Here is a 21210-nt window from a genome sequence, read left to right on the forward strand (position 1 = left end):
TTTCACTTTTTATTGTCTACCACGTGTGAAGAATATGTCTAGAAACATCGAAAGGGATATATCTTCTAAAGGCAAAAATGGTCTTGGGGTTTTGTGGATTCTTCTCCTTGTTATAAAATACAGTAGTTCTCAATCAGAAGTGATTTTGCTCCCCAGGAAAGAGTGGTGATGTCTGGAGACATTGTCACAACTCAGGGAAGGGGTGCTACTGGGACCTAGGGGGCAGAGGATGGGGATGCTGCTAAACACCCTACAACATACAGGACAGCCCTCACCCCCAAATTATCTGGTTCAAAATGTCAATAGAGCTGAGGTTAAAAAAAAACCCTGGTATAAGAATTCTTTCATCCTTTTCATTCATTTGTAATATATAAACCTTCAACTTAACAAGTAGTAGTTATTCATCTCTTGTGTATTTTTCGACTTAACCACAATACTTCCACCACACCTTAAATGCAAGGGGGATTTCTTAGTCTCTTCAAATAAACATTCAATGTTAAAATTTCAAAAAAAAATAAGTAGTAGTTATTAACTGCAAAGCCACATACATTCTGTTAGAATTCCAGCAATAAAGCTAAAAATTCAGGAAGGATGATTCTTTTGAACTCAGTCTCATGTCTGACTACATCAGATTATATATTTCGCCTTATAATGTAATATATTTACAACGTTTAACCATTGTTCTTCAAAATAGAAAATATATTTGGATGTTTTGGTTGCTAGCTACTGTGAGATATAAATTCAGTTATTCTTCTCTCTTAGCGAAATACTAGGAGAATGAAGCTTTGAAATTAACTCCAGGTGGATCTGAAATGTTTTCATTAGGAAAGCATGCCTGCTAGCGACAGGTGCGTTGAGAGCGGGAGAAAAGAGAAAAGATTGATGCGACATAGTCATCCCTCTGGCAACCAAGGAAAAGCAATTCTTTTAGGACCCCAGCCTGGGATCTCTGAATCCTTAGGCTCTGTGAAAATAAGAGGAGTCTGAAAGCTATTTTCAACATTTAAAAAATGCTCTAATAACAACTGAACACTTATCTACAAGAAAATTTCTTAGACTAACTAAAATTAAAATCTCGGTGAGTAGACACTTACTACATACAAGTTCATTTCATCTGATGAAATATTGTAGGAATTTATAGATCCTGTGGGACAAAATAATACGAGGAGTCTTTTGTGATTAAATAAAAAGTTAGAAACTACTGCCCTAAGGAAACCTAGCAGTTGAGATAAGTGTGGAAAAGTATAATCATGATACTACAATATTGCACCAACTTTTTTCCTCTAGTTTACTACTTGCAGTGCTTAAGCACAGTGCTTGGTATATAATGATAAACTCAAATATTCTGGCTTAACCTAGGACTTGAAAAAGGAGTAGAACCTCAACTTCAGAATGGTGGTGACGACAGTAAGAAAGCCACAAGGGAAACAATAGAGGGACTATGGGCCAGACTCCTAAACCCATCACAGAGAACCCTCCTCTCACATCAACCCTGGGGATCTGCATTTGTTTTTATCAAGGAGACCCATGGGTTGTTTCCTTATGGATCTTAGTGAAATTTAGAGCTATAGGAACTTCTAGGCCCTCACCGTAACTACTCTGCCACCATAGTGAAAAGCAGTGTTCTTTCAGGGTAACTCCACTATTTTATTTGGGGGTCACCGCTGTTCAGGCCAGTACATGCTAACAACAGACAAAGTACCCACACTCCTCAGTCTCCTTTGCTGGCTCTTCCTCTATCACTCTGGTTTTGGTTGGTGTGCCTTGGAGACTGTGATCTGGACCCTTTTCTCCCCTCCTTATTATACACCCCCTGCCCCCCAGGCAATCTCCTGCACATCTATAGCCTCACTGATTATCTATACGCCAAATCCCCCACATTTATCCATCTAGCCTAGATAAACCCATATTCTTAGCTCCAGACCAATGATCTGCTTATTATTCAGTTGGATTATTTACTAGGCAGTCTCAAACACAGCAGGTCCAATGTAGCATTCCCAGTCTTTCCTCTGAACTATCTCTTCCTCCAGGTTTTCCTAACTCAGTCAACAGTACCATAATTCAGTATTTTACTTCTCCCAGAGTCATGGATTTCATCTTTACCTTCTGTCATTGAATGAATTCAGTCCCCATATTCATATTTTGAAGCCCTAACCCCCAGGACCTCAGAATATGACTATATTTGGAGATAAGGCCTTTAAAGAGGTAATTGAGTTAAAAATGAGGCCATTAGGGTGGGCCCTACTCCAATCTAACAGATGTCCTTATTAGAAGAGGAAATTAGGACTTACAGAGAAACACCAGGGATGTGCGTGTGCAGAAAAAAGACCATGTGAGGACACAGCAAGTAGGCAGCCATCTGCAAGCCAAAGAAAGAGGCCTCAGGAGAAACCAAACCTGCCAACAGCTTGATCTTGGGCTCCCAGCCTCCAAAAGAGGATTGCCAGGGAACAGCCATCACATGAGCAGCCATCACAGGGCTCTTCAACCTCTCACCTCTCACAATATAAAAGGATTGAAAGACTGAAGACTTAGGGGCAGATATTATATGGAAGATTTGGGAAAAAAAAAACTGTGCTTGGGAATCCCACCCAATCTACCACGACCATCAAGAGAAAGGAGTAGGGGAAGTGTTGCCCACTCACTTCAAGTCTAGTGAGAGGAACTTACGAGCCCTCCAAGAGCTGGAAGAGATCCTAGACTCACACCTGGGCAAGGAGACCAGCTCTGCAGGGAAGTAACTGCACTCCTTCTAAAGGTGCATGAAATCCTAGATGCAGACCTGACAAGAGGAATATCAATCTGAAGTTGTTTTTAAAAGGATCCTGCCCCAAAGAGCAGCATGTCAGGAAGAGAGGAACCTGGTCATCTGAGGCAAGAAGGGGAAGAATCTGAAAGTGATCAGGATGGTCACTGCCCACATCAAAGCAATGGCAATCAGTTGGCCCTGGGTTGGGGGGTGGGATGGGAGAGGGAGGGAGGTGGTCCTCTGGAGACCACGTGAATATGCCCACGATGAAATCAGCTTAAAATCTGCCCTGCCTAGAGAGAACACGGGGCCATCTTTCAATAAACACATTTGGTTCACTTTTTTTTTAGTTCTTTTTTTATTTATGTATTTTTAAACTTATTTATTTTTTTAAATTTACTTTTGGCTGCATTGGGTCTTCGTTGCTGTGTGCAGGCTTTCTCTAGTTGGCGGCGAGCAGGGGCTACTCTTGGTCGCGGTGCTTCTCATTGCAGTGGCTTCTCTTGTTGCGGAGCACGGGCTCTAGGCGCGTGGGCTTCAGTAGTTGTGGCATGTGGGCTCAGTAGTTGTGGCTCGTGGGCTCTAGAGTGCAGGCTCAGTAGTTGTGGCCCATCAGCTTAGTTGCTCTGCGGTATGTGGGAACTTCTCGGACCAGGGCTTGAACCCGTGTTCCCTGCATTGGCAGGTGGATTCTTAACCAGTGCGCCACCAGGGAAGCCCTGGTTCACTCTTAACTTTGCTTCACTGCCCCAGCAGGGTCAGAAACAGCAGCCATGGAATAAGAAAGGCAATGGGAAAAGGGTAGAAGGAGCTGCCCAGAATCTCTACCCACACCCAAAATTCTTATTTGCCCCCAGGCCTAACAAGGAAAGAGGAACCAAGTTTTTCCTTTGAATGAAGATTGAAACAGCGATTAGTATACTGGGTCTGACACTGCAAATTACTGAATTGAAGTATACGGGGTAGATGTTTTATTTTATTGATGTATAGTGGATTTACAATATATTAGTTTCAGGTGCACAACACAGTGATTCAAAATTTCTATAGATTATACTCCATTTATAGTTATTACAAAATATTTGCTCTATTCCCAGTGCTGTATCCTGGTAGCTTATTTATTTCATACATAGTTGTTTGTACCTCTTAATCCCCTACCCCTATCTTGCCCCTCCCCACATCCCTCTCCCCACCAGTAACCACTGATTTGTTCTCTGTATCTATGAGTCTGTTTCTGTTTTGTTATATTCATTCATTTTACTTTTTAGATTCCACATATAAGTGATGACATATAGTATTTGTCTTTTTCTGACTTATTTCACTAAACATAATAGGGAGTGGATATTTTAAATTGCTGAATTGAGACTAAAATGAACATAGGACTGAAAGACCGGAGAAGTCATGGAATGAGCTCCAGTTTTCAAGAGGCAAGAGAAAGACTAGCCCCACTCGGCAGGATTAAAGCGACAAATATAAAGTGGCTTCTATGATTACATCCCATGAGTGCAACATGCTCCAAGTACAAGTCTTAGTGGTTTCAGTGATCAGTTACCTAATCTGGGCTGGGTAGAGAAGGAAGAGTATCCAGGAAGGGTCTGATGGGAGAATATAATCACTGTGGTGTAGAGCCTCCAGGAGGCTATGGTGTGCATAACTGGTATAACATTTCTGAGATGAAACAATTCTGGGTGAGAACACAATCCGGAGTGTGATCCTGGGGGATTAGGTCACCAACGTGCTTTGAAGCTCAAGAGGTAAGGAAAGAGATTAAGGAACGTTAAAGCCAAATTGTTATATAGGTGCGGAATCTTTTGGGATTCTGTCATGGCTTGAGATGAAAAGGAAGGTGATGAACAGTAGAAACTAACACAACATTGTAACACAACTATACCCCAATAAAAAAAATTTTTTTAAAAAAGGAAGGTGATAATCCAGATCCCACTTGCTACCACTCTCTGAAAACTGTTCCTGTCAAGATCACCAGTAAGCTCCACAGCATCACATCCACTATAGACAATTCTCATTTCTCACTTACCAAACAGTAGTATTTGACATAACTGATCACTTCCTCATTCCTGACACACTTTCTCCACTTAGCTTCAAGGATCCCTCCCTCTCTAATTTTACTTCTCCTTCCTGGCCATGCCTTTTCATATTCTGCTGGATCCATCTTCGATTCTTAACCATTCAATGTTGGAGGACCTAGAGCTGAATCACAGGAACTTTTCTCTTTCCTGTCTCACCTCCTAAGAGATTTTACCCAATCATATGGCTTTAAATATTTCTATATAGTCCCAAATGTATATATCTAGCTCCAAAATCTCCCCAGACTCCACACTGCTTACTTGATATCTATGCTTAGATATCTGTCTAGTAGAGCTCTCAAATTTAACATGCCCGGAAACAAACGCCAAGCCAATGCTCTCCATCTAAACTTGCTCTTCTCCAAATTTCCCTAGCTCAGTAAATGGCACCATGATCGCCCAGTTGTTTAGGCCAAAAAGTTTGGAGTCAGGTTCTGTGCCTCTTTGTTTACATCCCATCTGCAAATCTTGTCAACTCAGCCTTCAGTTTATAGCACCAAACCCATCCAGTCTCCACCACCTCCACCTTAACCCAAACCATCATCACCGTCTCTCTGCTTCCACCCTTACCTTTCTGTAGTCTCTTCCCCACACAGCCTGAACAATCCATTTAAACATAAATCAGATTTACTTCTCTGCTCAAAGTCCCCACAATAGCTCCCACCCTTCTCAGATGAAATTCCAAATCCTTGACATGAGTTTTAAGGCCATGTGTCTGGCCATGTCCCAGAGTTTTTCTAAGGCTCTGTAAGGGTCATCTTAAACAGAGTTGTCTCTTCATGCTGGGGACTAAGTATTAAAAAAGTTATCACATATTGTTTCCAAGAAATGTCTCTGAAGGCACGCAATGTTCTTGAAAGATGTATTTCATCCTTTTTGCCCTTAGTTACATGAAAAATCTACCAGCCATGTACTATATACCCAGGGCTCTTTTCCAAACCCCACCCCATCCCACTGCCAAGGAAGCACTGCTTGAAGTCCTCCTTTGCCCTCAACGGTCAAGTCAAATGTCCCCTGTTTTGGAAGCCTTCTCTCTGTCTACTGCCGCCTAATCCATCCTCAGTCTTAATAGCCTACGGGGGGGAAAAGTTCTCTCGTGTTTCCTCAGCTCTGTATTCATACATAGTGATTGAATGGGAATCTGTAAAACCTGTGTCTGCCTTGCATTTCTACCTTGTAAGGGACAAGTCTATTAACTCACACTTCAAAAAGATGTATATATACTATATTTCATCAATTCTAAGCCTCACTTTTCTTTATTTTACAGACTGAAATTGGGATGACTCCTAATGATATAATTAGAGAACAAAGTTTATCAGCGATTTTTCTTTCTTGGTGGTATATAAAATGGCACCTTGAAATTGATACTATCTTACATTTGATTAAATACGGACTATAAATCCTAGCGTTTATGTTCCTCAGTCTTCACTAGCAAAATTTAATATATCATTCCATATAACGGTTAATTATTTTTGCTACATTAAACTTAAATATAAATTGAGTTGGGAATGGGCATAATTTCCTCACTTCCAAATTGCAGACTGCATCATACGTATGAAAACGCTCCAGAGACCGCAAAGCATTATATACATGATGGGTATTTTTTCACATTTAACGATTACTAGTTAATAGAAATGATCGACACTCTACGCGCCGACCTGACGGCTCCAAAACCCTAAGGGTCGAATCTGGGTTAGATAGTTCGACTCACGCAGGTAAACGCGCCCCGCCCCCCCGAGCCGGTCCCTACTCGCTTTACAGGTACAGACTCAGGGGCAGGAGACAAACTCCGATTGGCCGAGGGACACGAGATGCCCACCCAAAAGCACCGTCCGAGCATGCGCGGTAAATTAGACGCAGGCGCGGTAAATTAGACGCAGGCGCGCTGCGCGCATGCCCGGTAGGCAGCGGCCGCAGCTTGGGCGCTCGCGCGGGGTCGCGAAGTGCCGGCTGCTCCGCTACCGTCAGGTATGAAGGGCTGGGGTCTTGCAGCTGCCTCCTTCTCGTTCCAGCGCCATGGAATGCCTGCGGAGCCTGGCCCAGCTCCAGCCCCGCGCGGTGAGGTTGCCCCGGCGCACCCTGTGCTCTCTGGCCTTGGGCTTGACCCCCGGGACTCGCCCCGTTGCCGCCTGCGGCCGCGCTGCCCAACTGCTCGGAAGGAGGTGGGCCGCGCCGCTGTACGGGCCCCGCCGGCTCCCCACGGCAGGTACTCCCCTCTCCGCCCTGCAGACCCGGGACGCCGGGCTTGCAGTGATCCCGGGGCCCCGACCCGACCGCCGGAGCCCACGTGGCTGTGGCTGCTCCGGCCTCGGCCTCCAGGTCCGCCCTTGGGCGCTCGGCTCTTGTCCCTTGCACAGGTCCGCGGGCCGAGCTGCGTCCCACCAGCCCCGAACGCGACTGAGCACTGCGCCTTGTGCCCAGCTAGAGCCCGACCCGACAGGTCTCTTGTCTTTCTCACCGCCCCGGCTGCAAATCTCCAGGCCTAAGTGCGCTTGTGAAAAGACTTTAAAGAGTTTCGCTCTTACCTGTCATCATAGTGCTGAAGCTAAGATTAGGCTTATCTACCTGGAATATTTTTTTAAGTATTTTCCCTGTTTTCTGTCTCTTCCTTATGGACGGACACATTTATACCTTTTCCAGTTGCTCAGGTAAGGGGTGGGGACGCACCTAGAGGTGAGGCTGAAGACTTTGAAACTTAATGGGAAGAGTTGCTTTTGAGAAAGATCTGACTTTTTTCCCCCCAAGTACTGTGTAACCAGATAGCCAGAAGGAGCCGGGGGATGGGGGGAGAGGGGTTGAAATTTGAGTTATTTTTTTTTCCCCTGAATGATAGAGCATGACGGTAATACATTGACATTTTCACAAATGTGACAGTGTGGGTGCTAATATTGCTGAGAAACAAAAGGCATTAAAATATATGGCTTCGCAAAAAACGTCCTCAAGTAAGTTTCTCAGTTGTACTCTCAAAATGCTCCCGAAGTAACTCACCATCTCCACCTTCTTCCTCATACCCATTAGGAGACTCTTTCCAAATTGGGTTACATTTCATATTCCCTTCTTTGTTTGGTAAATGCCTGGGAACCCAGGTTCAGCCCATCTAATGTTTTAGGACAAAGCATTAGATGGTAACATTTTATCTAACTTGTGACTGATTAGCAAAAGCTGATGTGTAGCTCTTTAACCTTTATTCAGCTGACCCTCATAACATAGTTTGTATTTTGTAGAAGGGAACCAACAAACCTCAGGTAGTAACAAATTACATGTCTTTAAATGTATGTAATAGGAAGGAATAAGATCAGAAGTGAGAATATATCTACACGTTCTGTAGATAGGAATTCTATTCATTCCTCTTATGTTTAGTATTTTGAACAGTGTCCTTTGTCAGGCATTACATTTACTTGGTTATACTTGAGAGCTCACTTCAGTTTAAATCACATGTTTTAAATAGGTTTATTTTCAGATAAAGATTTGTCTTTATTCCAGTTCACTGCGGTCTCCATTCCAGTGCAGTAGGTTATTTCATAAGTATGTTCACTCTAAAGTATATGTGTGGAAAAGAAGTTAGTACATAGAAGTAAAATCAGTAGGTTTCATAATTTATAGGTCAAATAATCCTGATATTGGAATGCTGAAAGGTCACGTAGTTCTTGGAATGTATGTTTTCTAAACTGTACCAATGTAACTTGCATGAAGAGCCTTTCTAAACTAGGCAAAAAAGAATGGACATTTTATTTTAATCTCAGAACATTGTTATACACTTGTTCATCCTACTATAAGATATCAATAATACTTAGAAAGGAAAAGCGGTGACTGGAATCCATAGATTATTCTAATGCCTCACCTAAGCTACTCATTCATTGCCAAACGTAACATTATCACCTACAAATATTAACAAGAGTGTTTCTTATTTTCCCTCTAGGAAAAAGATTCAAAACATAGTAAAATAGGCTGAAGACCTCCACATACTGTGAGAATTGTATCTTAGCTGCATGTGAAAACCAATCATATGATCACAAGGAATTCTCTGATTCGTTTTTCAGGTGAAATTCACCGGTTTAGAACTTCTGATGTCTCTCAAGCCACTTTAGCCAGTGTAGCCCCGATGTTTACTGTGGTGAGTATGTGTGGTCCGTTTGATGATATTACTTACTTTGTTTTATAATGAATCCTTATAAGTCATTGTCTTTTGCTTAGCCAGTGACCTGAGTACCAGCTAGGTTTGCTTCACAGCACTCTTGAAACTTTGCTAATGACTATAGAGCTCATCTTTTAATACTAGAACAGGTGGCTCAAATCACAATTCAGAGCTTCCTATTTGAATACTCAAGATTTCTCCAGAAATCTATTTAGAAATCCTTGAAGGCTGTTAATTACAAAACGGCTTGAACCTGTGCTATGCAACGTAATCTATGCAGAAGCATTTTGAGGGCAGCACAGTGTATTACCTGAGAGTGCATGCTTTGAAGGGTCATGATCTCTGCAGCTTTCTCTTTTGTTCAGAAAAAAAATTGAATAAAATAACACAAATGGTGTGTCTCACACACACACATATTTAGAGAGAGAAAAATAAAGTGCTTGCTCTGAGCCAGAGTTTCTAATTTCAGATCTCAACTCTGTCTCTTACTAACTGGATGGACTTGGACAAGTTATAACATCTCTGTGCCCTAGTTTTCTCATCTGTATACTGGGGGTAAAAGTACCCACCTTATAGAATTGTGAGATTTAAATTAACTCACATATGTAAAACTCTTAAAAATAATACCTCATGCATGGTAAGCATTCAGTGTATATTAGCCATTATATATCATCCTTATTATTTAGGCTTACTAACATAAGAACTTTTCTTTATCAATTATACAGAGCAAGATAACTTTTACACGTAGTTCTGGGGGTTATCACTCTTATTCACTGTTCTGGAAGAGTTAGCCAGTTTAATTAACAGTACAAAATCAGGTGTTAAATATTGAAAGAAGGTTCTTTGCAGGTGAAATCATTGTCTACCAAGAGCACTTAAAATCAGTTGATGCTATTTGAAATAATGTGAGTTATATTACAAGGTAAACACTTTTTTAAAAAAATCAGTTTGTATGATCTCATGGTTTTTTTAATCAAAAAAATCCCATTAAGGAAAAAATATAAATATTGAGATGCACAAATATTCACCATACATTGTTAAGTTGAAAGTGGAGGGGAGACTGCAAAGAAGTGTGTGTAGCATGAATATATTTAATAGGAAAAAGTCTGGAAGGACATTCAGTAAAATATTAGCATGGTTTTCTCTAAAATTTGTGACCAAGTAGTTTTATTTATCTTTATTTTCAAATTTTCTGCAGCAGATGTATATATTTGTGAAATAAGTTTAAGGAGGAAAGCTAGTGTGTATTACACAAAACATAAAGCTTCCCTTGATGTAAATTTCCCTTGAACTCTGATGTTTTATGATACTCATATATTCCAGTTGATCTTATCTTTGCTCATGAGAAGCAAGCTGAAATATATATTGTGAGGTTTTATTGTGTTACTAAACACAGCATGTGTATTTTCCATGGTAATAACCCAGGACTTGGACCTACAACTGTATCTTAGAGTGTGTCTTCCTGAAAATGCATATTTAATAGTAATTAATACAGCCCAGTACCTAGTGATTCATTAAATATTATTTGACATCTTCAAACTTGACTATGGACAAGTATTACAGGAAAACCTTCCCTCTGCTTTATAGGAAATAAGCACAATTTCTGCATTGTGTCCTCTTTTTAAACTATCAGAAGAGGTCTTTTTTGTAAACATTTATTGATTCTGCAACACCCACCAGAGAGACTTCATAGCCTCCCATAGATAATTAGATTCACAAGATAAGCCACACTTGGTCCCAGTCTGTTCAGAAGGATAAAGGATAGGAAGTGCAGAAGGGCAGCATTAGGTGTTTTCTCTTCAAAAGAAGTCCTTACAGCCATGCAGGGGCTCCTGTGGCCCCCTGTGTGACAGCTCAGGTGCGAGGAGAGGATATCCTCAAATGTGGGTGTGAGATCCACCTTGGCTTAGAATCCCCAGGCCCTCTAGTGCCAGTATCTTGTAATCATCCCAGAGACACATCCAGGGCTCCCACAAGGAGCATAGTCAGAAGAACCACTACACTCGGGAAAGGCAGAACCATGGCTTCCCAACAGGTGTCTGTAGTCTGTTCTTAGTCTTTCCAGTCCAGAGCAGTCTGTCTACCAGTCATTGGACACTTTTGCCATAAGCGTTGTTGCCTGGTAACACAACTGACACTCCTTTATCAGATCTCCCGGGGAACCAAGTTAGAAAGTTAATCCAAGGTCAGATTTGTCCTATCAAAGGGAAAGGGAATTTTTTTTTTGACCCTTAACTCATAACTGAATTTAACTTAAGGGCAGTTATAGTTTTTATCTGTATTTCAGTATTTGGGAGGATTATAATACCATATGATATGATACCATAAATAGTGTACTGATTTGGGAGAAAATAATATTTTATTATCTCTCTCCAGACAAAATTTGACAAAGGGGGAAAGGTTACTTCTTTTGGTGAGTATCTGTAATTTTCTTTTAAATCACTCATCAGCGAATGAGTGAACCCACTGGAAGTCAAGAAATTATAATATTTTGAGTAGAGTATTCTTTGCATATATGGATGTGTTGAAGGAGATCTTTTTCAGCATTTGCCCATCTGTCCTAATTGGAACTGGCAACACCTGACCTGTGTTGTTGTGTCAGGAGACACTTTCACTCTAACAGGATGTTAAGAGCGTAGGCTGGTGTGCAGCTGAGAGAGAAACACTCTTCTCCCTTTTGTTTCTCTTTATTAGTCTCCCTTTCACTGCCCCGGTCCTCATGTCCCTCTCCTCCTGTACCATGTTGAAGGCAGAGAATCACATGATACCACTGTTATTGCAGTAGCACTGGGTGACAGCAGACAGAAGGGACAGGGCACTGGATGGCAGTCAGATGGAACTCTGCCAGTGATGGCTCTTATGGACGGTTACTTTTTTAAATGAAACCAAGCATTACTTTACTGTGACCTCAGGTGCAGGTTTCAGGTCTCCCATGTCCTTCCCACCCCGTGGTCCTGTTCCTGCTGTTGCTAAGATCCTAGTGGAGTATTTTGGGCGTTTTTTGGCTCGGCATCTCCTTCGAAAGGTTGTTCTACTTAGAGCTCTGTCACAGGTGTGGCTTGATACTACAAGAATAGATGCTACTACTACCAGCATCATTTCTTGAGTTTCTTCATCTGTTTTGCTTTCTCTTAGGTAATAAATTTAGTTCTTGGGTAGGAGAATCTAGTGTGAGAACTGATTTTATTTTCTCACTTTGTATTAGTCCAAGAACAAAGAAAATTGAACTTGTCTGTTCATAGATTTAAAATGCTGAAGTTGATAATGTAGTAAGGAAAAAATAGAAAATAGAACTGTAGTTCTATACAGTTCATATTTAAAAATCCATGAATCTAGAGCTAGAAATTGATACTGTAAATTCCAATGATGTATAGCTATGGTTTTTATATTGGTCCCAAGGGGCTTTTCTAAGTACAGAGAAATTTTGTGAAGTATGGTTAAAAGGAGAAAAGAAAATTTAGTTTGACCAGATTTAGCCTGAGTATGTTTTTGAGGTAGAAATGGGTATTAAAAAGACCCAGTATAGCTCTCGTTTCTGGTAGTAATAGAAGATTATCTTGGTGGTGGGAGGGGTACTCTGATATAAAAATCTAAACTTTTCTGTTTATTGGTTTACCCACTCTTTTTATTGAACATGTTTCTTTTATAGAGAAGAAGAAAACTGACTTATATCAAGAATTAGGTCTTCAAGCCAGAGATTTGAGGTTTCAGCATTTAATGAGCATCACAAGCAGAAACAATAGGATTATCATGAGAATGGAGGTAAAGGATTTTATTTCATATACATTTCTCCACTGCAGTCTTATAAAAGTTCCTATCTTGATCAATAACTAGGTTAAAAGTAATTTCGTAATAAAAATAGCTATGTGAAACATAGAATATTTTATAATATAACATGTTAAGAGTAAAACTCATTTTACATGGATTATATACACATACTCAGCAGGCATAGCACTGCTCTATTTATGATGGAAAAGATCTGACTTTGGTCTCCATTCTCACTGTTTGAATTTAGTCTCTAGTTTCTGAAATAAGAGAAAGAATCTTGATTTATAATAGACATTTTCAGTTGTATACAGTTATGTGTAATTGTAGTGTAACTTCAGCTACTAAAAATATATTCTGGTTTTCCAAATAGCCTAAGACTATCGTTTAAAGTTTATCATCTTAATTTAAATTTTTATTTTTATGGAAAGCTTTAAGTTATTTCGGTGGGCTAACGTTTAAGGTTTGGAAATAGATGAGGGGACGCAGGTCTCAATGGTATCGGCCCTGCAGTGGACATGAGACTTGCTTTCTTCAAAAAGTCTTTGATGGCAGGTTTTTGTCAATTTATCTAGAATTAATTTTTTAAAAAATTAAAAAGGGAAGCAGTCTTTTCCCAAGTGATTTTTCTCCAAAACACATTCTTCGCTTTTATTATCAATAGCTAGCACCCTTCAAAACAGTACCTCTTCAATGAAGAGATAGAGAAGTATGTGATAAAGCAAATTTAGCAAAATGTTAATTGTATCATCGAATTGTTATGTGTATAGGTATTCACTGTGTAATTTTTCAACTTTTCTGAATAAAAATGTTCATATTATAGTTGACCCTTGAGCCACATGGGGGTCAGGGGCGCTGAACCTCCACACGGTCAAAAATCCACATATAATTTATAGCCACAGTTCTTCCATATCTGCTGTTGCACATCCTCAGATTCAACCAACCACAGATAGTGTAGTACTGTGGTATTTACTACTGAAAAAAATCTGCATGTAAGTGGACCCGCATGGTTCAAGCCAGTGTTGTTCAAGGGTCAGCTGTAAAATGGGGAAAATGTGAAAGAAAATTTTCTGGTTTTTATATCACTAATACAGTGGCCACAGGCTACTCTTCTGTGTTACTCTTCTGACAAAAAGATGTCAGTCTTTCTTTTTAGAATAAATTTTTAATTTCATAGTGTTCTAAATTAGAGCGCTAAGGATACATCTTATCTTTATCATTTTGAATTAGCTTAATGTGTCTTGGTGATATTTTAAAAAGGAAACTTTCCCATTTCAGCCAAACTAATCATGATTAAACTAAATCTTTTCTAAAAGTCTGCTGAATACCTGACTTTTAAGAAGACCTTATCTTGTTTCCTTTGTTCTCTATATTTCTCATGATTACCCTGGAAGTCCTAATAAATACATAATTTGTTTAATTCTAGTTCTGTTGAGGCTGAGTTAGAGGTATCAAGACTTGGATTTATTTTAGGCTTCCTCTCTTTAAAAAAAAAAAAAAGCCTTGACTTTTTTTGAAAAACCAAATGAACAGTGATTTGGTTTAGACTTAGTCCAAAATAGAGTATTAAATCCTATTTTATGAAGGTTATTTTTTCCCTACAACTCTACAACTTACATATGCGCGTGTGTGTGTACATATATATATATATTTTGTTTTGTTTTGTTTTTGTTTTCCCCAGTATTTGAAAGCTGTGATAACTCCAGAGTGTCTTCTGATACTAGATTATCGTAATTTAAATTTAGAGCAGTGGCTGTTCCGGGAGCTCCCTTCACAGTTGGCTGGAGAGGGTCAACTTGTCACATACCCTTTACCTTTTGAATTTAGAGCTATAGAAGCACTCCTGCAGTATCGGGTAAGCCTGTTTTTATTTAGATTCTTGAATGTTTTCTGGTTTTACAGTGCTATTGAGGAGGAAGACACATTGGTATTGTTTTAATAGCATTTTCCCTAACCACACCCTCCCCCCAAATAAAAACATTTCTAAGGGTCTTATATGCAGAAAGTACTTAATTCTTAAACTTTATGACCCAAACAAATAGATGTAAAGTCTCTAGGTATGGTATACATAGAGTCTCTTTGACAGTCATGTTATGACATTCAGTGAAGCTCATTTCAGGTTGTCTATCCGTTGTTCAATTTTAATAAGTGTATTCAAGGATGCTAATTCAAAATACTTATCCTAAATATATAAATGAACATATCAAAAGGTTTTAACTGTACTCCATTTTATTCTCTAACTAAATTGTTGTGTAACTGCTTGCACATGATAAATATTATAGCACAAATCTTTCATCAAATCATTCTGCTAGTTTCCATATCATTCTTTGATTTGTTTGTGTGTGTAATCCTTTGTTTGAGCTAGCTAAATGATGCCTGTGTTTGAGACCTAGTTTGACATAGAAACCGTGTACAATTCTTCTTACGATTCCTCCTTTAAGTTGATAATCATTGAGTGTCTGGGGATCCTGTCAGGCTCTGAGCAAGGATGGTCACTGCTTTCCTGGCCCCGACAAATCTTTCATCATCTTTTCTTCCCCCTATTAGTCAGGATAGTACTGTTCAGGACCTGGCTACATGCAAGAGTCAGTGCCATGAGCATGCTAGCCAGAGTGGGAGAAGAAGAGGGGAGAGTAAAGGGGACATGAGGTGGGTGGGGGTTGTTGGAACCTGGCACCCTTCTTTGTCTGCCTTGCTCTACTGAGGGAGTAGGAGATGGGTCCGTTCCTTACTCAGGTTAATGAGGCAATAGCACCAGCTAGTGCCAGCCAATGAGATGGTGACTCGTTGAAGCCAGTTACTAAGCAGGGAAAAAATGGGAAGAAATGAAGGTATAAACAATGGTTGCTGGCAAGCTACACAGACTGACTAAGCTCTCAGCAGCTAATGCTGGGATGGACAGTATATGTTGGAATTAATTAATCTTACTGCTTAATTCAGCTGCTGTTAATGCTGTTTACCAACAGGTATGGAAGAATTTTAATATTTTAAGAACTAGTATAGCTGTATCAATGTATATCTGCTGATTGATTCCTGCTGTGCCTATATTAACCCGAATAATAAATACACTTTTGACTTTTCAAGTTTATTTTGTAAAGTCTAAGGTATGTTTTGGTTTTCAAAAGAGCCTTGTTCATAGGAGTTTTGAACTGTATCCTATTTACAAAGAACATAGGTATTGTTTACCAGATGTAAAGTTTATGTTGTTGTTTTTTTTTTTTTTTTTTTTGCGGGCCTCTCACCGTTGTGGCCTCTCCCGTTGCGGAGCACAGGCTCCAGATGCGCAGGCTCAGTGGCCATGGCTCACGGGCCCAGCCGCTCCACAGCACATGGGATCTTCCCAGACCGGGGCACGAACCCGTGTCCCCTGCATCGGCAGGCGGACTCTCAACCACTGTGCCACCAGGGAAGCCCAAGTTTATGTTTTAACCAAAGAACGGCAGCTCTTCTTTTAATCAGTCCTCCATTCCTTTCATTATAAGTGTCTGGTGTCTGTAGGGGGAAGAGTCTTATGGGAGTTAATTCCCTGGCAACCAAATGGGAGCTTACTAACAACATTATGCATGGTTATCTTTTAACCTAGGAGATGTAGTTTTTAATCATCTGGGATGGGCATTCCAGCAGTGACCATGTTCTGAAATGTTACCAGCTTTCCTAGCTATTACAGATTTCTGTATTTAATCAGAGCATTCACTGACCCTGAGTATTCTAAAAAGATTGTTTTAATCCTTATGAAAGGTCATGTTGTTATCTAGATCAACACTCTTCAGGGGAAACTTAGCATTTTGCAACCATTGATCCTTGAGACATTGGAAGCTTTAGTGGATCCCAAACATTCTTCCATAGACAGAAGCAAACTGCACATCTTACTACAAAATGGCAAAAGGTAAATATGGGTGCTTTACCAACTTGGGAGTTAGACACAGATGTCTTAAACTTCTCTTTCAGTAGTCTTAACAGTGAAATGTTTAACGTATATTCAGGTCCAAAATTAGTGTAACTCTTAGCTGTTTTAAAAATACCAACTAGTCTTGCTAATGATAATGACATTTTTGACTTTGTGACTTACTCTCAGTACCTTCATTTCCATATTTGATTTTCACTGTCTTTCATAACTTTAAGAAAGTAGCCTAGGTAGGAAGTTGAGCTAAAGGGGGCACACAAACTAATGTTTATTGAAAAGCTATTTTGCATAAAATGCTGTATCAGTCTCTTTTATGTGTGTGATGTCATCTCATCCTGTCAGCAATCCTGTTGACATGGTCCTCATTTTGAAGATAAGAAAACTGAGGTCTAAGTGACTTGTCTAAACTTTAACAGCCACTAAATAGCAAATCTAGACTCAAATCCAATTTTCTTTCCCTTCAAGGTCCATGGGTTTTTTTGTTTATCATAATGCATTCCAGAATTTAAGGATAATATTTTAATTTATATTACAGACTGAATGAACATGCCCTCAGGATTTGTACCCCCTAAAAATCCATTCAGGAGTTAACAGTTAAAATTCCTGAATCAGTAGTTCTTTGTCTGAAAATATTAGGATGTTTTTATGAATTAAAAGTAAACAGTCTGTTCATCATCTGCCATGCTTATTAAGAGTAAAGATAAATTTCTGAGCCCAGAAGCTTAAATCACAGTGATTATATGTTTCTGAGATAAATAATATATGCTGAAAATTGTATCATTGGTTAATTTTACCACTTAATGTAGTTTTGGGATTGGGAATTGATTCTCAGAGTGCATAGTAAATATAAAAAAAATTTTTTTTTACAAATCAGTGTTTACCGTGAATTTATAAGTGGATCTACTTGATAAGACACCAAAAAGACACTGTTCTTGTAGGGAAATTATTTTTATAGGTTTATGTTATTGATCATTTCTATGCAACTACTCTTACAGCCTGTCAGAGTTAGAAACAGATATTAAAATCTTCAAAGAGTCCATTTTGGAGATCTTGGATGAAGAAGAGTTGCTGGAGGAGCTCTGTCTGACAAAGTGGAGCGACCCACAGGTCTTGTAAGCAGACAGTCATGCTTTGTTCGTTTCTCTCTTAGGATCAGTTGATGGTCTTTTTCAGGATGACTTTTTAGGGAGGACACAACGTTTTGCTGGGATAGAGGATGTAGGCACTTTTCCTCCCCATTTGTTTCACTGTTTCCTGTACCATACTGCATCTGATTGAATTTAATGAGGACTTACTAAGTGCACACTGTGTACACAACAATATGCTGGGCTTTGACTGTACATGCACCATTACCTTTATTTTCAAAGGACTGGTCACCAAAGTAACATACACATCTACCCAGATAACTTACCTGGAGAGTTCAGCGGGAGAGAGGAGGGAAAGGGTGTGGGGTGCAGGGAGGCGAGTAGAGACACTGGCACAGATTCTGTAAGTCTGGTTAATATAAAAACGCTCTCATCTTGTAAACCTTTTACCTCTTATGAATTTAGGAATCATTTACACTTCTTGTGCACACCCAAGTTTAAATGTTGACTTTTAAATACCCCAAATATTTCATTTTTGTACTTCGCAGATCAGTATCAGAGATTAATACAGACACCTTTGTAATGTGCATAGTTTCTGTAGTGTGTACAGATTTTTCAACATTTTGAGAAATTAGTTATCTATATTCTAATGAACGATTAAGATAAAAAGGGCTCTATAACGCTTGATATTATAGCAGCTAGATATAGTAGCAGAAACTTGATCACTCTTGTAACTCTTGCTTTCTTTGCTTCTTAGACCAATTTATCTCTAATATGCTTTATAAGTGTCTTTTACAGAGTGCTTCATTCCCACTTATCCTTCTTGGTAGGGAGGATAATTTACAATGTGTGCTAATTTCTGCTGTACAGCAAAGTGACTCAATTATACACATATATTTTTTTCCATTGTGGTTTATCCCAGGATGGATATAGTTCCCTGTGCTATACAGTAGGACCTTGTTGTTATCATTCTGTATGTAATAGTTTGCATCTGCTAACCCCAAATTCCCAGTCCTTCCCTCTCCCACCCCCTTCCGCCTTGGCAACTGTTTCGTAGATAGGTTCATTTGTGCCATATTTTAGATTCCACATATAAGTGATACCATATGGTATTTGTCTTTCTCTTTCTGACTTCACTTAGTATAATCTCTAGTTGCATCCATATCATATGGTATTTGTCTTTCTCTTTCTGACTTCACTTAGTATAATCTCTAGTTGCATCCATGTTGCTGCAAATGGCATTATTTCATTCTTTTTATGGCTGAGTAGTACTCCATTGTGTGTGTGCCTGTGCGTGTGTGTGTGTGTGTGTGTGTGTATATATATACACACACACACACACACCCCCCACATCTATTATCCATTCATCTGTTGATGGACATTTAGGTTGTTTCCATGTCTTGGCTATTGTGAATAGTGCTGCTGTGAACATAGAGGTGCATGTATCTTTTTGAATTATAGTTTTGTCCAGGTGTATATGCCCAGGACTGGGATTGCTGGATCATATGGTAGTTCTATTTTTAATTTTCTGAGGAAACTCCATACTGTTTTCCATAGTGGCTGCACCAATTTACATTCCCACCAATAGTGTAGGAGGGTTCTCTTTTCTCCACACCCTCTCCAGCATTTGTTATTTGTAAAGTTTTTTTTGTTTGCTTGTTTGTTTTGCGGTACGCGGGCCTCTCACCGTTGTGGCCTCTCCCGTTGCGGAGCACAGGCTCTGGACGCACAGGCTCAGCGGCCATGGCTCACGGTCCTAGCCGCTCTGCGGCACATGGGATCCTCCCGGACCGGGGCACGAACCCGTGTCCCCTGCATCGGCAGGCGGACTCTCAACCACTGCGCCACCAGGGAAGCCCATTTGTAAAGTTTTTAATGATGGCCATTCTGACTGATGTGAGGTGGTACCTCATTGTAGTTTTGATTTGCATTTCTCTAATAATTAGTGATTTTGAGCATCTTTTCATGTGCCTACTGGCCATCTGTATGTCTTCTTTGGAGAAATGTCTGTTAAGATCTTCTGCCCATTTTTCGATTGGGTTGTGTTTTTGTTTCTGAGTTTTATGAGCAGTTTGTTTATTTGGGGAATTAAGTCTTTGTCAGTCTCATCATTTGGAAATACTTTCTCCCAATCCATAGGTTGTCTTTTCATTTTTTTAATGGTTTCCTTTGCTGTGCAAAAGCTTGTAAGTTTGATTAGGTCCCATTTGTTTATTCTTGGTTTTATTTCTATTGCCTTGGGAGACTGACCTAAGGAAACACTGGTACAATTTATGTCAAATAATGTTTTGCCTATGCTCTGTTCTAGGAGTTTTATGGTGTCGTGTCTTATGTTTAAGTCTTAAAGCCATTTTGAGTTTATTTTTCTGCATAGTGTGAGGGTTTGTTCTAACTTCATTGACTTAACATGCAGCTGTCCAACTTTCCCAGCACTACTTACTGAAGAGACTTTTTCCTGTTTATATTCTTGCCTCCTTTGTAGACGATGAACTGACCGTAGGTGTGTGGGTTTATTTCTGGGCTCTCAATTCTGTTCCATTGATCCATTGTTTTGCTTACTGTAGCTTTGTAGTATTGTCTGAAGTCTGGAAGAGTTATGCCTCCTGCTTTGTTTTTGTTTCCTCAGGATTGCTTTGGCAATTCTGGGTCTTTTATGGTTCCATATAAATTTTGGATTATTTGTTGTAATTCTGTGAAAAATGTCATGGGTAGTTTGATAGGGATCTCATTAAATTTGTAGATTGCTTTGGGTAGTATTGCCATTTTAACAACATTCTTCTAATCCAGGAGCATGGGATATCTTTCCATTTCTTTGAATCCTCTTTAATTTCCTTTATTAATGTTTTATAGTTCTCAACATGTAAGTCTTTCACCTCCTTGCTCAGGTTTATTCCTAGGGTTTTTTTGTTTGTTGGTGTGATTTTAAAAGGTATTGTTTTTTATATTCCCTTTCTGATATTTCATTGTTAGTGTAAAGAAATGCAACCAATTTCTAAATGTTAATCTTATATCCTGCTACTTTGCTGAACTCACTTATTAGATCTAGTAGTTTTTGTGTGGAGTCCTTAGGGTTTTCTATGTATATGGTATCATGTCATCTGCATATAGTGACAATTTTACCTCTTCCCTTCCAATTTGAATACCTTTTATTTCTTGTCTGACTGCTGTGGCTAGGAATTCCAATACTATGTTGAATAGAAGTGGTGAGGGTGGGCATCCTTGTCTTGTTCCAGATTTTAGTGGAAAGGCTTTCAACTTTTCACCATTGAGTATACTGTCTTTGGGTTTATCATAAATGGCTTTTACTATGTTTTTATCATGAATGGATTTTGAATTTTGTCAGGCTTTTTCTGCATTTTTAAAATTTTATTTATTTATTTATGACTGCGTTGGGTCTTCGTTTCTGTGAGAGGGCTTTCTCTATTTGCGGCAAGTCGGGGCCACTCACTATCGCGGCCTCTCTTGTTGCGGAGCACAGGCTCCAGACGCGC

The 21210-nt window shown here is 39.6% G+C and overlaps 1 protein-coding gene across 4 annotated transcripts in view; it reads left to right on the plus strand.

Annotated features, from left to right (window-relative positions):
• The first annotated feature begins 6717 nt into the window (after window positions 1-6717).
• Window positions 6718-21210, plus strand: part of MRS2 (magnesium transporter MRS2) — a 28522-nt gene continuing 14029 nt past the window's right edge. Inside the window, exons 1-7 of one of the 4 annotated variants that reach the window (XM_067752134.1) lie at window positions 6719-7036; window positions 8871-8944; window positions 11342-11378; window positions 12615-12727; window positions 14412-14585; window positions 16486-16616; window positions 17630-17746. In XM_067752134.1, coding sequence (XP_067608235.1) covers window positions 6847-7036; window positions 8871-8944; window positions 11342-11378; window positions 12615-12727; window positions 14412-14585; window positions 16486-16616; window positions 17630-17746 — 836 coding nt within the window. In that variant the 5' untranslated portion in view covers window positions 6719-6846. Of the gene's footprint in view, window positions 7037-8870; window positions 8945-11341; window positions 11379-12614; window positions 12728-14411; window positions 14586-16485; window positions 16617-17629; window positions 17747-21210 lie in introns of all 4 variants that reach the window. The other 3 variants (XM_067752136.1, XM_067752137.1, XM_067752135.1) reach the window with 3 other exon arrangements.

The sequence above is a fragment of the Pseudorca crassidens genome, chromosome 10 (assembly GCF_039906515.1).
Source record: "Pseudorca crassidens isolate mPseCra1 chromosome 10, mPseCra1.hap1, whole genome shotgun sequence".
Taxonomy (NCBI): domain Eukaryota; kingdom Metazoa; phylum Chordata; class Mammalia; order Artiodactyla; family Delphinidae; genus Pseudorca; species Pseudorca crassidens.